The following is a 15,095-nucleotide window of genomic DNA, read 5'->3' as shown; positions in this document are numbered from 1 at the left end:
ATTTTTAAATTAATTTGGCCATGGACACTCAGAGGTACTGTATTACCTCTCCTCTTTTGAAAACAGTTAAATAGAATAAATAGTTAAGGAATCCCTGCATTGTATGATTGACTTGCTGGATCCACAATTTCATTAACAATTGTTATGTGGTATTTTCTAAGCGTACCTTCTCACAATTTTCAAACATAACCTATAAATTTGATTATCATCAGCTTATAAATGACAATGAATGAAACTAAAATCATGAATTTTGTTAATATATTTAGAAACTAAACGTTGATTCACAAATAAATATTGAAACTTAATTCTGCCCTCATATCTATCATAGACCGAGGTCTATATGACTGCATAGTTTTGCAAAAAAAATAACAAATACCAAATACACTGATTTCATGTAGATTTAAACTGTTTATTCCTGAAATATATTCCAAGGTACCTATATATTGTAATTTTAGACAGTCAGATGGAAAATAAAACGACAATCTTTGCTTTTAAAAACATTACATGCATAGGAATTTTATTATCAAGGTTATATTATTAAAATAATAATATTTCAAATATTCCAGGCAAAATCACCCATTAAACCGCAATATAGACTCCTATGTTTGTGTTTTATTATGTCTATCATTTTAAAATATTATTTTATTACATCAAAAATAAACATTAAAATATTTGAATAAGAATCGAGTGTAAAATAAATGAGTCATATAAGTTTTTTATCGTAAGTGTTAGTAAATAAAAGGTTGAGAATCTATGTATTTTGCTTGTAAATAAAAATTGGTTACGTGAAATATATCTCAGGAAATTCTGATGACTTAACAATCAGATGAAATTTGAAATAAATATGGATTTTATTCTTCTAGCTTCTATGTTTCCATGATATGTTAGTATAAACAATTAAAATCAAATTAGTCTTTCAACGTTTTATGCAGCTTATGCAATGATTTGAACAAAAATAAACTAATTAAAGAAATCTATTCCTTCACTTTTCCTTGCATAGCAGTATGATCTAGGTACAATATATTCTAAATTATTCACACTCACAGATGCAGTTGCTCTGGATCCTACAGCAGTAGTTTGCCCTGCAAAATCTCCAGGACAGCCTTCCTGCGAAAGTAGGGCATGTGGCTCTGGGAGAATGAGTATGGGGCGTTCCTGCATGAGAACTCTGCAAACGTGCAGGCAAACATTCCACAGTCGCTGCCATTCATCTGCTGCGGTATGTCCTAAAACAGATTTTTTTTAATTAAAATTCAAATAACACTGCATTGATATGAGAACATTTGCAAGAAGTAAAATATGAAATTGTTAGACTCATGTAATATATAATATGGATTAAACTGTAGCGAAATAATCACAGTTATCAAAATGCTTTCGCTTATCTGTCAATCCATCGGTCTACGCATGCGCAAAATATAAGGACGCGCGGCGTATGATTTGTAGGCGGTTGTCAAAACCGCGTCTCGCGTCGAAAAATATTATAAAATAAAATAATGGCGAACGCCGTCAAGTGACATATGTGTTGTTGTTTGCGAATTTGTATTAAATCTTTAGTGCTTGATGGAATATTGAATTAAAGACTATCTTATATTAATTTTGAATCAAAGTTTAATATGTACAAATGAGCGGTGAAAGATTTATGTAAAAATTATTTCATTCGCATAACAAATAATTTATTTGGTTGGTGTGTAAGTTGTAGGCGGATGACTTTTAAAATAAACTGTGTCTATCTTTCATCCAAGTGTTTTAATTTTTGTGCTCCAGCTCGTTTACCATTGCCTACCTCACTTGTTAAACTCCACCACAAAACCTCCTAAATTTTTAATATGGGCCTTTGAGCTTATGTAAGGATACATTTATAACAATCAAAATTATTTGCATCATGACAGGCTTCTTTTCAGCTGTTCGATGCCCACTGCATAGGCCTCCCTCGAAATGGTTCTGCGCTACCCACACCCATCGATTTCCCGCCTAAACAATGTCGTTGGTTCACCTAGCCCACACACCACGTCTACCGTCTCTTGATCACCACTCCAAAACCTTTCTCACACAAAACTGCATGAAGATCAATGATAAATGCTTCTGATTAGTGAAGTTACTTGCTAATGTCTTCCAAGGAGGCCTCCCTAAACCTATTTAACCTTTAGTATTGCAATCTGTTTTCAGGGAGAGAAATAAGGGCTAAAAATAACTATATAAATTATCATTCCTTTTTATTACTTCTTTAATAATGTATGTATATGAGTTGTAGTAATGTTTATAAAGTTAAATGAATAACGAACAATGTAATATAAAACTTTGATGAGAAAGTTATCTCAAGTTCTTTAAAAGGAAAAAAATAGAGATAGGAATTTTGAAGTGATTTCACTAAGGCAGTGTAAGACACCATTTTATTTGGAAGGTCAGTATAAAATTATAATAAGTCTACTACTTATAGATGATATACCCTAAAAAGATCCATCACCATCACATCCTATAGACTACCGCTGCAAGGCATAGGTCTTAGACCTTATAAATATCGTCGGTCTACCCGTGGTCGGCATAAACACACCGCCTTGTTCGCCACTCGAGAACCTTTCGGCTCCGTCACTTTTAAATGAGCAATTCTTCGATCCTCTCATTTGTCAATAGATTACTTATACTGTATAAAGATAAGTCACTTCTACCTTCAAGTTCTCCGTAGTCCAACCCTTGTCTTCAAAGGGCTGACCCTTCTTGTCTTGGTGCTCGTCGCGCAGGTACTGGAGCAGGGCGTTGAGGCAGGGCTGATTGCGGGAGCCCATACTATCCAAGTACATAATGCGTCGCGTCCTGAAGTCAACCAGGCTCACGCACCAGTGCACCCCCAGGTGGACAGGGACCACCATGAGATCGTGCGAGAAGATATCCACCTGGAATTAGATTATAAGTTTCAGGAATCACAGAGACTTCTTCTATCAGCCGTTAGACGCTTACTGGAAGGCTTAGGGCTCTCGCCAATATAGCCACAATCACTGGTCCTGTGCTGCCAGCATCCAGCCACCTTAAATATGTTGTCCTGTTGGGGGGTCTTTATCCACATCATATCTACCGGTCGTAACTGCCACTCGAGAACCTATAGGTCCCAATGGGCAACAGTTCGAAGTGCAATGGCCCCACCTTATGCCACTTCAGATGAGCAATTCCTCTAGCTTTTAGCTAAAAAGTAGGGGTATGAGAAGCTCCTAATAGCGGAGGCCATAAAAAAAAATCCTCTAGCTTCTGTGATCTTGGTTCTTTTGTGGATTCCCTTATTTCTGATTCGACTTATAAAATCAAATCACTGAATATATATTGTTATCTTTATTGATTGAAATTAAACCAGCTGCTGCTAAAAAATTGCAATTTAAATCTGATTATAAAAAAATCAAGTTTAAATTCCTTGTCAACACAACAGAAATAAAAAATATACATAATAATAAGTAAATCAATTAAAAATTATTTACCTATTATTTCTACTAATAAAAATCATTGCAGAAATTTAAGACTATGTTTAACCGAATAATAGTTATTTTCTTTTGTTTTTGTCAAAGATTTCCAATAGGACTGTGTAGTGTCTTTCAATGCCCCCTGTCCACCTTATGGCTTGACTTCCTAGGGTGCTTTGACATATTGTAACAATCTACTGAATCTTTCTCCAAATCCAAAAGGTCTCAGTTCATTGTAAAATGACTACAGCCTAAGAATTTAGGTGTTAAAATCTATGAGACATTGGTTTGAGAAAGAAGATTATGAAACATACCTTTCTAGTCCACCGACGCAGGCCAGCCTGTCCGCTTTGCATCAATTTTGGGTAAAAGAAGGTATTGGTCGCGTACACCTTCGGCAGGTCTGTCCGCTCCTCGCAACGCTGCATCAGCAAATTCATGTAGAAATTGATAACTTCATCATTCAACCAGTTTAAACCGGCCAAGGTTTGAAGATCCCTCCTGAAGACAAATTGTTAAATTTGAAAATCGGTTCAGAAAACTTTTAAAATCAACTCTTCTTTCTGTCTTCTGTATTTTACATCAGAAAAGAGATATGGATAACTGTAAAGAAGTACTAGGAAAATCTAAAAACTCACCCAAATGAACTAAGGTATCAACTGATGATGAACTAGATAGACTCTAGATATTAATTTTTATTCATACATATTTATACAATACACCTATCTTTCATCACCCTCTTTATCACTCTGAAATATGTAATTTTTTTTTTGGAGAGTGTTTCTGGCAGTGAAGTCTGCACAGAGAGATAATAAACAATAATTAATTGTAATGTGTAGTAATTGTAATTTTGAAAATCCTTTTCCTCATTATATTATCAATTGACTTTTGGAAATGTAGATAGCATACATTAATTGACAGCAATTGAGCTGTATATCCACAACTAATACACCAATAACCAATCACCAGTACACAATATATCTGATGATAAACAACGGTATACATCTCTTTCTGTCCTAGTACACAAAACACTACAATTATAACAAGAGAAGTTTAACTTGCCTTTTGAGAACTAGAGATTTAGCCTTTCTTACTAACACATACAACTCCTTATGGGAGAAGTTGTATATGTCAGTAGCCTACAGCCTTCAAGGAAAATAATTGCATGCTTGGAAATTTCTAATTTCTGATCATTTGAAGATCATAAAAGCCAACCATGAAATACTCTAGGAGTGGAAACATTTTTTAAGATAAAAAGGTAAAGGGAGAAAGATTGAAATTTTATAGTATAGGGAATAATTGCAGCAAGTATATATAAACAAAACCACTTGAGCCTGAAATACTTAAGTACTATTTATATATGTGATTATATTTCATCATTATCATCATTGTCAGCTGATAGACTACTGCAAGGCATAGGCTACCCCCAAAGATTGATATGATCACCAGTCTTATGCTGCTCAAATCTAACAACTTCCTGAAACCTTGAGTAAGTCATCAGTCCATCTAGTTAGAGCCTTGAGGTTGCCTCTTGATAACCTTTCGGCGCAACCGACTGCCTACTTAAGATAATTTTTCGATTTATATTGGTAACCTTAGTTCATCTGTGGATCTTAATAATGTATATCTGTAAATAAATAGTGTGTGTTGGAACTGACCTATGTATCCTCAAATTGAACTTCTCCACCATCAACTGTCCAGGTGGGCCGGACCCTAGAGCCCTATTTATTAGCTTCTCCTGTTCCAAAGTTAACTTGGGTAGTTCCACAACAGACGGGACTTCTTCAATAAGACTCTCTGGTATACTTAGTTCATGCTTAAGTTTATGCTCTAGATGTGCTAATTTCTGTTCATAATTTAGTTTTGATATAATATCAGACTCTCTTCGTGCATCCTCCAACTTTAAATGTGTATCCTGTTTTTTCTTCTTATATTTAGTATTTAATCTCGCTAACCAATCAGCTCCTAGAATGTCTTTATCCCTGAATGAATCTCTTAAACTATTAACTGGATCTATTTTAAAGGAAGACGTTGTTGAACTGTCTGATGGAACAATTTCAACCTCGGAATCTGAAGAATTGATTGATGCTATTGTGATAGGGTCATATTCTTTATTTATTTCGTTCTCCTTATCAAGAATGAGATCCCTTGTGACTAAATTTATTTCATTTAATGCTTTCTTCTGACTGCGCTGTGTTAATCTAAATGAAGCGGCATCATCAACTAAGTTGATTTTTTCTCTAGGCATACCAAAATTTATAGGTCTAGAACTATTAGCAACTCTCCTGATTAAATCTTGATAATTTCGTTTTTCATCTAAATTAAATACTTTAGAGAGGGTACTCCGTGCATTTCCATTAGTGTTTACAAGTCTACTTCTCACTGGTGAACTCTGCGACTGCATCCACCTTGGCAAGGAGGTGGGGACCTTCTTGTAAGATTTAGTTATTCCACCTGACATTTTGAACTTGCTAATATTCCTAGGCGAAATGTTGCTCAAATCTTTGATTTTTTTAAGCCTATAATATTCTACGCCATCCACTTCATCTCTGGATTCGGTTTCAATATTTTTGGTAAATAAATACTTATAAGGTTTACACGGTGAAGGTGCAGTGACTTTTTTAACATAGATAACATCATCATTATCTATTTCTTCATCATTTTCATCATCCTCTTCATCTAAATTAATGTACACCTTTTTAGCACTTTCTCTTGGTTTACTTTCAATCCAAGATACCTAGAAACAAATAATTATCATTAAACATAAATACTAAAATACTTGTTTTTAAAAAAAACATAAATATTGAAATACATGTCACAAACAATTCCTTCTTCCCTTAGATTTTTATAGCCAAGAGTTTGTTTTGTTTAGTTGAATTGTTTATTTATATAATATTTAAGTAAAATTGTTCTAATAATATAATTTCATTTCTGCTTCCGTTTCAGCCCATAGACAACCACTGTGAGGCATAGGTCTCCCCTAGTTATTTATAGGGGAATATACTATAATCGCCACACTTGGCATACTGGTTGACTTTTTTTTACTTAGGTCAAAATCGCCTAAACAGAACTTGACATTTGCTCCATCGCTTATGCCACCAATAGCCATAGGGACCAAAAAGTTCTCAAGTGGGGACCAAAAACTGGTAGACTCGGCATGGGCAAGCCAGCCGCCAGGTTGACCGGTGATATACTTAAAGTCACAGGAAACCGCTGGCATTTTTTGGAGGTGGCCTATACCTTGCAGTGGTCATCCATCAGCTAAAAAGAAGAAGAAGAAATGGAGCAAATAGGCTGCAAAGGCACTAATCTCAGCTAAATCATTTGCTATCATCTGATTAACAATGATTTCCAGACTTAAAATTGTTAACACTTCAAAAAGTGTTTAAGCTGAGTTTGATTCCTAAACCCTCCACAACCTGATTGCTTAGAATACTCTTTTACTTGAACCTCATTACAGAGATCTTGGGTAATCTGAAGAAACTTAGGCCACTTATTAACTAGACTGATGCAATTTCAAATTGTGCAACACTACCATGCATTTCTTAAAATTATCACAATAGAGCAATTGCAAAAAAAATGGTTGCAGATACTGATATGCTTGACCACAGCTCTAAGCTATAAGGATGTCACAAAGAAGAAGATAGAGATTAATTAGAGTGAAATGTCTGTAATTTAATATTACGTACAATGAGTTCTTGTTGGCAAGAACATAAATAACTATTTGTTATTGAAATACATATTTCCTTGAGCACTATTACAGTCATATCCATTAAAAATAATGGTAATTATTTTAAATATACCTGTTCATCATCGTTGTCTAATACTGCATGTATCACTGGTCTCGTTACTTCGGTTTTAGAGTATCTAGATCCTGGTGAACCATTTTCACTTACACCAATAAGTTTAATTGGCATACTATGCCTATTAGCTTTTCTTGAAGACGCTACATTAGGAGTAGAAGTGCTGGGATAATCAGGCTCTACGTGTATAGGAATATACCGAACATTCTTGGCTTCCTTATTATCCTTTTCTAAGACATCTGAAATACATTTACGAATTTGTAGGTTATTTAAATTTATAGTAATAATTTAACGTTAGAATATTACCCTTCGTCGCCATTATATTGGGGTAATTGGTTTTTCTCAGTTGCCTCTGCCTTTTCAGCGCAGGCACATCTTCGTCGGATGATACTTCGTCATCGGTCCTGCAACAAAACAAACTAAACCTCCGAATCGTGTTAAAATTTTAGTAACGCATAGAAATATACCGACTTAAAGTATCTTGCGGCTTGACGTAACGGTATTTTGTACATCTTGTGAAACTTTCTAATCGAGGTTCATCTGAAAAGCAAAAGCTTTACCGCCATAACGATACTGTAATGTTGTAAACAACAAATGTCAGTCGTACCTGTCTCGCTTTAGGTTTGTTCGTGTGGTCGGTTCGTCGCACAAGCCGAGCAGACTACGCACGTAAGCCACAATGGACTTCATTTTACACTTCTTATTCTCCCATTACCATTAATCTTAAACGTTAGGTTTTATCGTTAGCTTAACTTAAAACTGAACTCTAGCCGATTCGAGGTCGACAGCAGCGGTTGAATCGCAACACAGACGGCGAAATCATAGACATGACACAGATAACAGCCACATTCATTTCTATGATTTTCAAACAGATTAAATAAGTACTATGGTATTATAGAAGTTTATTTGAATAATAAGTAATTCATGTTATTAATCAAGTTTTTGTTATATATATATTTTCCAAGCATTCGACAATAAAATAAGCGAAATACAGAGGTAAGTATAAGTAAACGTTGATAAAAATTAATTTCGGACTTTTCATATTTTTGGGAAGATAAAGTTTCAACGAATTAAAAAGTAAATTTACATCGAACTAGAAATTACGTGATTGCAAAAACAAAAAATATTTTCATGCTTGGCTTGAGAATTAGTTTAAATATATTGGTACGGACGATGTCTTAACCCTTGTTTTGTATTTTATTAATTCTTTAGAATTTTTAACTTGGTTAATGCACTCAGATAATTCATCAAGATTAATAAAAATATAAATATAAATATGAATAATGTTACATTTTTATATATGTACCACTAAGTTTTTTTAAATAAAATATAATTATACAAACATAATTAACAAGGATTACAATTTCTTATTATCCAAATAGCGAGAATTTCTTTTCCCTTCACATATAGTTTTAGGAATAATCTATACCAATCTTGTAGATGAGCACTGTTTGATGTCAGTATTTGAAGTTTCTGTATTGACGTTTTTTTAAACTCTTGTTGATATTTCAGAATTAATTTTTTAATCAAATTTTATACAAGATGTTGCAGTCGGTGATGCACATTCTCAAACAAAAAAATATTGTTTTAGCCAGTGGTTCACCAAGGCGTAAAGAACTTATCGAAAATATAGTAAGCACATTATAACCTTTTCGATTCGTTTCCTCTAAGATTTTTATAATTATAACTTATGAATAATATTATAAATTAGACGATAAGGTTTTTAAATTTGTAAATATTTTTAGGGACTTAAAGTTAAGTTGTGCCCATCACTTTTTGAGGAGAACTTGGATCCCAAAAGTTACAATACATTTTCAGAGTTTGTTGAAGAGACGGCATTGCAAAAGGTGCTCGAAGTTGATAATAGGTTACGAGATGCGGGTGAAAATGTAGATGTAGTTATTGGTGCCGACACGATGGTGACTTTGGACGGAGAATTGTTCGGCAAACCGACATCAGAACAGGAGGCTTTTGAAATGCTATCAAGGTAAATCAGATTCTAATTCGTTTTGTTTTGTTCATCTGATATCTATTATGAATTCGTACAATAATTGTAATTTAAAAAAGAAATATTACTCCGTTACTATCAACATTGTAATTTTTGTTATAGGCATAAAATGATTTAAAGGGTTGAATGTATAGCACAGTTGTCATTGATTAATGTATTGTAGTTTATCCAAAAACCAATGGTTATTAATATGTTCCATCCCACAGCTATTTTTGAGGATTTTCAATTAAGGCAGCGTGGAGTGTATGAGATCCACACTTTAAAAATTAAAGAAAGTCATTTAATACATATTCTTTGCACTTTTACAATACTGAAAAGCTATAATTAGCGGGAGAAAGTTACACATTTTAGTATACATTATGTATGCACATATGTGATGTGAAGTTATCTATATTTGACCCTACAATTAATTTTTTTAAGAATCCCTAGTTTTTCAGTGAGATCTGCAAATGCTGAACGGAAAGTGCAGGAGGGGTTGTATACTCCCCACATGGCATGGAATGTGTTAAATAATAAATAACATAATGTTTAAAAAGAATTTTAAAAATTTGAATTGCTATATATTAAAATTAATTATTGTTTACTATGTATCCTACAGACCAGAGTTCCCCAAACTTTTTTGCGTCGTAGACCCCTTGCCATCTTTTTCTGTGTTGGTTAGACCCCTACATACCTGATATTGATTTCCTGTAAATTTCTAACTGTAGTGAAGTTTAGTGTTAGAAATTTATAGTAAAAACACATATTAATTTATACATTTATTAATTGAATTTAAATTAAAACTACTCAAAATAAAATTTTGTATCCGTTATGTAAAATATACGTAACATTAAATAAACAAATTTTAAACTTCATTGGTACCTTTATAAATAATGTAAATGTTTTGATATTATAAAAAAAGTGTGATATAAATAAAAGTACTATCAATGTTTGTGTTGAGATCCACCATCGTGGACCCCCATTTTCATTTCATGGACCCCCAAATTTTTTTTCACTCACATAGACCCCTTGCAGGTTGTCATAGACCCCTAGGGGTCGATATAGACCACTTTGGGAATCACTGCTATAGATTTTGTACTGCTAGAAGTTATTGGTCTGTTGCATTCCAATGGAAATACTAAATAAATCACATCACCTCATTTCAGAGTAATCACTTTATACAGGTGATTGGAAATGAATGTAAACCAAGTTATTGAGATATAGTCTTCAACTGCACAACATGTATTCTTGTAGCCTTTCCAACCATATAATCACATTATCGCAGTAATTTAACACTGATAATTTTCGAAATTTTCGTTCATAAAAAACTGGGTAACATTTTAAATGGTAATTTATTATATTAAAGTTGTTCTGAGAATTTAGTCATACTTCAATCACATACATGATTTTCATTATGCAGCCCCCTCAGAATAAAATGACAGTCTTCCTTATAATTTTTAATTTTTAACACATTTTTTAATATTTGCAATCTATGAGTTCCAATACATCTGGTTAATTTTTTCCATAGTTTTCTGCCTAAAAATAGTGGAGATAGGCCAAGTTATCTTTTTTTTTTTCTCTAAAATCTAGGTAAAATGCAAACAACAATAAAGAAATTGTAAGATATAAGTAAAAATTTACCTTCTACATTGATATCTATGGTTGGTATACACCATAATCACCATGCTTGGCAGGCAGGTTGGCGATCTCAGTGTGGTATTATGGTAGGCAGGGATGGGCACCATCTTAGCTGCTAAGATGGTGCCCATCCTCTGTAACTTTTTTGTGAGCAGTGGCAATCCTATGTAATAATTGCACAGTGTGAATTATATATGATTGTGTCCTGGGAATTGAACCTGTGACCTAAACTCAAGTTTAAGTACTCTACTTCTGTGCTACCATTGGTCTATGTTTTGAATGCCAATCTCTCCGCTAAGTGAAACAATTATGGTATATACCCCTATGGTATATATCTTTGGGGGACACCTGTGCCTTGCAGCAGGCATTCATCGGCTAAAAGAATTAGAAAAAGAATATATTTTCAAATGTTTTTCTTTGAATTTGTAAATGAATAAATGTGAAATTATTTATTTCAGTTGGTGTAATATATAATATGTGTATAATGTAAATAATTCAATGTTACAGGCTATCTGGGAGATCACATACAGTGTACACAGGCGTCGTGGTCAAGTCATATACAAATGTAGTAAAGTTTACAGAATCTACCAATGTTGTTTTTGGTAAAATGGAAGAGGATCAGATTCGGGGCTATATTTCCACGGGAGAACCCATGTAAGTTCTATCATTTATGCATTTCTCAAATTTCAATTGGCGTGAAAACATCAAACATTACTTTCTAGAACAGATGTCTAAAGTGGCATTGGCAGGAATGTAGGTTGGTAGGATGGTAGGTTGGTAGGTTGGGAGGTTGCTAGGAAAGGAAATGATAGAATGTATTGCAGGTGTCCTTCTTAAAACTGCTATGTGGGTCATTACGGGCATTGTTTCATATTCCTCAACGAGCTGGTTTCCACAATCAAGTGTCCCAAAAATCACAGCAGACATAACATTGTATCCGACTCCTTTCCCTACATCACAATAAACCAGGCGCTCACACTGTGAATGCTGAGAAGTTACATCTCTATATATTCTTGAGATGTAATGTATTAGAAACTGAGTATGGTGCGACATAACACTTCATTGGATATACAGGGTGATTGGTTATAGGTGTAAAAGTTGTGTGTGAATGTATAACTCAATTGGTGTCAATTAATATATAATGAATTGTTTCAGCCAATATACGCCTGCTGCAAGACATTGACCTCCAAAGATATCTATGGGGGGACGTACCAATATCGCTATACTTGGTAGGGGGTTGATGAATGCAGTGTTATATTATAGTAAGCAGAAAACTTGTTTGAGGGCAGTGGTAATCATATGTTAATAATATAATTAATAAAGAAAATGTGAATTATAGGAGATTGTATCTTAGAAATTGAACCCGCAATCTAGAATTGAAAGTCTCACTCCTCAACTACTGGGCTACCATATCCGTTAGGCTACCACAGTTCTATATCCTATCATAAAATCAATGGTTTCAAAAATAATAAATTAATGACAATATATTAAGAAAAATTGATTTTAAAATTCATATTTAGATTAATTACTATTTTCTATCTGTCCCTATAGACATTGTACTGCTGGAAGTAATTAGTCTAGCGCATTTCAATAAAAAAAAAACATAACTTTCAGTGTGGTCACTTTATATAGAGTGATCAGAAATAGGTATACAAATTTTAAAGATTTTTGATGACATTTTTTCCTATGTATTCATTCCTTTAAAGTTTTTACATCTATAACCAATCACGCTGTATATATTTTTATAGTATTATTATGTTTATATTACATATCTTTATACAATAACTTTGGAGTGTTTAAGACAAGATTGAACAGTTATGGTCTAACATCAGGCGAGACAGAGGTCAAACGCTTTACCTGTTAGAGATAATAAAAATCTAATGCAATAATATATAACATTCAGGGACAAAGCTGGTGGTTATGGGATCCAAGGTGTCGGTGGAACTTTTGTGGAGAGAGTAGAAGGTGATTACTTCACGGTTGTGGGATTGCCATTGTACAGGCTGTGTTCAGTTTTGTACAAAATGTTTAAACCTGAAGCGGAGAAAGCTGGTGATATTATCAAATAAAGCATTTTAAACAGTTTTAAATACAGTTGTAAGGTCCTACCGCTGAACCATTTATACCTCACAGAACATGTAAAGTTCTAGTAAACTAGAGAATAAGATGTTATTTCAATTTATTGACAATGCAAATACAATAACAATAGAAGATAAAAAAAAATATAGCATATTTTAATATTAGAATCGCGCAATATCTATTTTGAAGTCTTAATTGAAATCAGTAATATAAACTTAAAATAAGTACAATATACAATTGTAAAACACAACATCATACTTACCATTATTAAAAAATACATAGATGTAAGTGTTACCTCTTTTTTTATTGATTTTCTTGTATTATATTCCAAAGTTTGGGTACAAATATAATCATTTATATTTTAACATAGTATAACTTAGTGTTCTGTAAATAAATATAATTTGTTATATTGTGGTTTTTTATTTATTTCACCATGAAATACCTGCAATAAAAAATAACTATGTGTGTAGGAGAAATAGTAATATAATAATAATAATCAGCAAGCAAGTCGCTGTATGCTAGATTTTTTGTATATCTTGGTTTTTATTCTAAATTAACTTAGTACTGGCAGCTGTGCAGGGCTGTTAAAGCTTCATGGATTACAGGGATTTTTCTTACTATTTAAAACTAAATACTTGTCGCAAAATGGCCGCTCTGTATAATGCACACATATCCTGTAAGAAATAAATAGCAATAAAATATGACTACAAAAAATATACATAGTGTAATTTCAGGCGCTAAACTAAAATGAAGTGTGTTAGAGAATTAGTTATTTAGTAATAAAAATACTACTAAATATTTGCAACTCCTGTCGCATCGGTTTGATGAGTCGCCGTTACTCGTCTTTTCTTGCGGATCTCTTCTTGAAGGGTTCTTTTTCGTTGGTTTTGAAACTTTTTTTGGTTAGGCCGCTTGCGAGTCGAGTCAGTTTTGTGGTGATTGTTTTTTTGGCTCTATCTGTGAGGATTCTTCTACCACCTATCTTATTCTGTGACAGAAACATTTTCTTCCAAAATTCTTTTTTCATAATTTGTTTTATTAGCAATTCTTATCTAATTCATCATAATTTCTTCTATTCTACATCATGGTTTTCGTGGCTTTCCAAATCTTGGAAGACATTTTTGATTCTATTCGGGTTCGGTGCGTCTTTATCCAGAAGTGAATGGCGTTACCTACGGCAATATATGTGCAGGTAGATAGTAGGCAAAGGTAAGGGGCTAAGGGCTAATAAGTAGGTAGATTTTTTAAGATCATGACCATCCAAACGTGACTACTCAAGTAGTTGTCGGAGGTGCGACGCTTGAAGTTATAGATGATTATATACCTGGGACAAGCCTTTCAGCTTTTTAATTTCAACTTCGAGAAAGATATTATTTGCTGAATCCAACTGATGAGCAGCGTTCGGGAAGCTTCGAAATTCACACTTCAAACACTTCTCGTTTAAAACACTACAATGTCTGAAGACAAAGGTATTTGAACAATGTGTGTTGCAGGTAGTGACATACGGATCTGACGCGTGGTCACGTACGATGGGCCTCATAAGAAGGCAAAGTCACCCAGAGAGTCGTAGCTTGAAGAAATGCTCGTCCGAAGCAGGATTGGATCTAGCTCGTGTAGCGCCCGTGACAATGAAACCCTGGCGCCCCCTAGCCCTCCCCCGCGGCTATAACTATTAACTTTGCCGTCGTAACAAGAAAGTTTTTTCATATTCCAACAAGTAGGTATAGCTTACAGTAAGGTATTAGTTACGGCCTTTCTTCTTATGCTACTGCCGCCACCACGCCGGCTGGCCGCTTCTGTCATATCCTTGTTGTACCTTGATGGTCTGAGATAATGCTTTTAGCTGTCTCAGGGAGCGCCGTAGTGCCCTCTGAGACGGCAGCGCCCGTGTGCATTGCACACTTTGTACAATAGGTTAAGCCGCCCTGGTGCGAAGTGTCGGTGGGCTCATCGCTCGTGCAACCGATTGCCGTTGGGGTCGAAGGATTCTCGAGTGGCGGGACGACGTAATTAAGTTCGCGAGAATCAAACAATTTTACAAAGCACTTTTAATAAAAATTTAGCCAATATGGAGAACTTTGAATCGATTCTAAAGAAATTGTCTTATAATCATAAATAATCTTATAATAATTTTTGACCAGT

General features: G+C 34.0%; 2 protein-coding genes across 5 annotated transcripts; one reads left to right on the top strand and one right to left on the bottom strand.

Annotated features, from left to right (window-relative positions):
- Positions 1 to 717: 717 nt before the first annotated feature.
- On the bottom strand, positions 718 to 8,048 carry LOC137922174 (uncharacterized). Of its 4 annotated transcripts, XM_068765082.1 has the most exons (8): positions 7,857 to 7,906; positions 7,721 to 7,789; positions 7,556 to 7,653; positions 7,250 to 7,488; positions 5,105 to 6,183; positions 3,761 to 3,947; positions 2,667 to 2,891; positions 718 to 1,226 (listed from the first exon to the last, which is right to left on the bottom strand). In XM_068765082.1, the coding sequence occupies exons 2-8, from the start codon at positions 7,759 to 7,761 to the stop codon at positions 1,065 to 1,067; spliced, it is 2,031 nt and encodes a 676-aa protein (XP_068621183.1). In that variant the 5' UTR covers positions 7,762 to 7,789; positions 7,857 to 7,906; the 3' UTR covers positions 718 to 1,064. The 4 variants fall into 4 exon arrangements, with proteins under 4 accessions (XP_068621183.1, XP_068621180.1, XP_068621181.1 ...); XM_068765079.1 differs by lacking the exon at positions 7,721 to 7,789 and having other exon boundaries at positions 7,556 to 7,668; positions 7,857 to 8,048; XM_068765080.1 differs by lacking the exon at positions 7,721 to 7,789 and having other exon boundaries at positions 7,250 to 7,479; positions 7,556 to 7,668; positions 7,857 to 8,048.
- A 670-nt stretch (positions 8,049 to 8,718) lies between these two features.
- Positions 8,719 to 12,975, top strand: LOC137922393 (dTTP/UTP pyrophosphatase). The gene is made up of 4 exons (XM_068765376.1): positions 8,719 to 8,881; positions 8,995 to 9,236; positions 11,382 to 11,528; positions 12,778 to 12,975. Exons 1-4 carry the CDS (start codon positions 8,792 to 8,794, stop codon positions 12,941 to 12,943), a joined length of 645 nt encoding a protein of 214 aa, XP_068621477.1. The 5' UTR covers positions 8,719 to 8,791; the 3' UTR covers positions 12,944 to 12,975.
- Positions 12,976 to 15,095: the final 2,120 nt, after the last annotated feature.

The sequence above is a fragment of the Battus philenor genome, unplaced genomic scaffold (assembly GCF_028537555.1).
Source record: "Battus philenor isolate CCGP_79_NKW_IND1 unplaced genomic scaffold, ilBatPhil1.0.hap1 SCAF_2, whole genome shotgun sequence".
Lineage (NCBI taxonomy): Eukaryota > Metazoa > Arthropoda > Insecta > Lepidoptera > Papilionidae > Battus > Battus philenor.
Note: the sequence above shows the minus strand (reverse complement) of the source record. Positions and strands in the feature narration are given on the sequence as shown.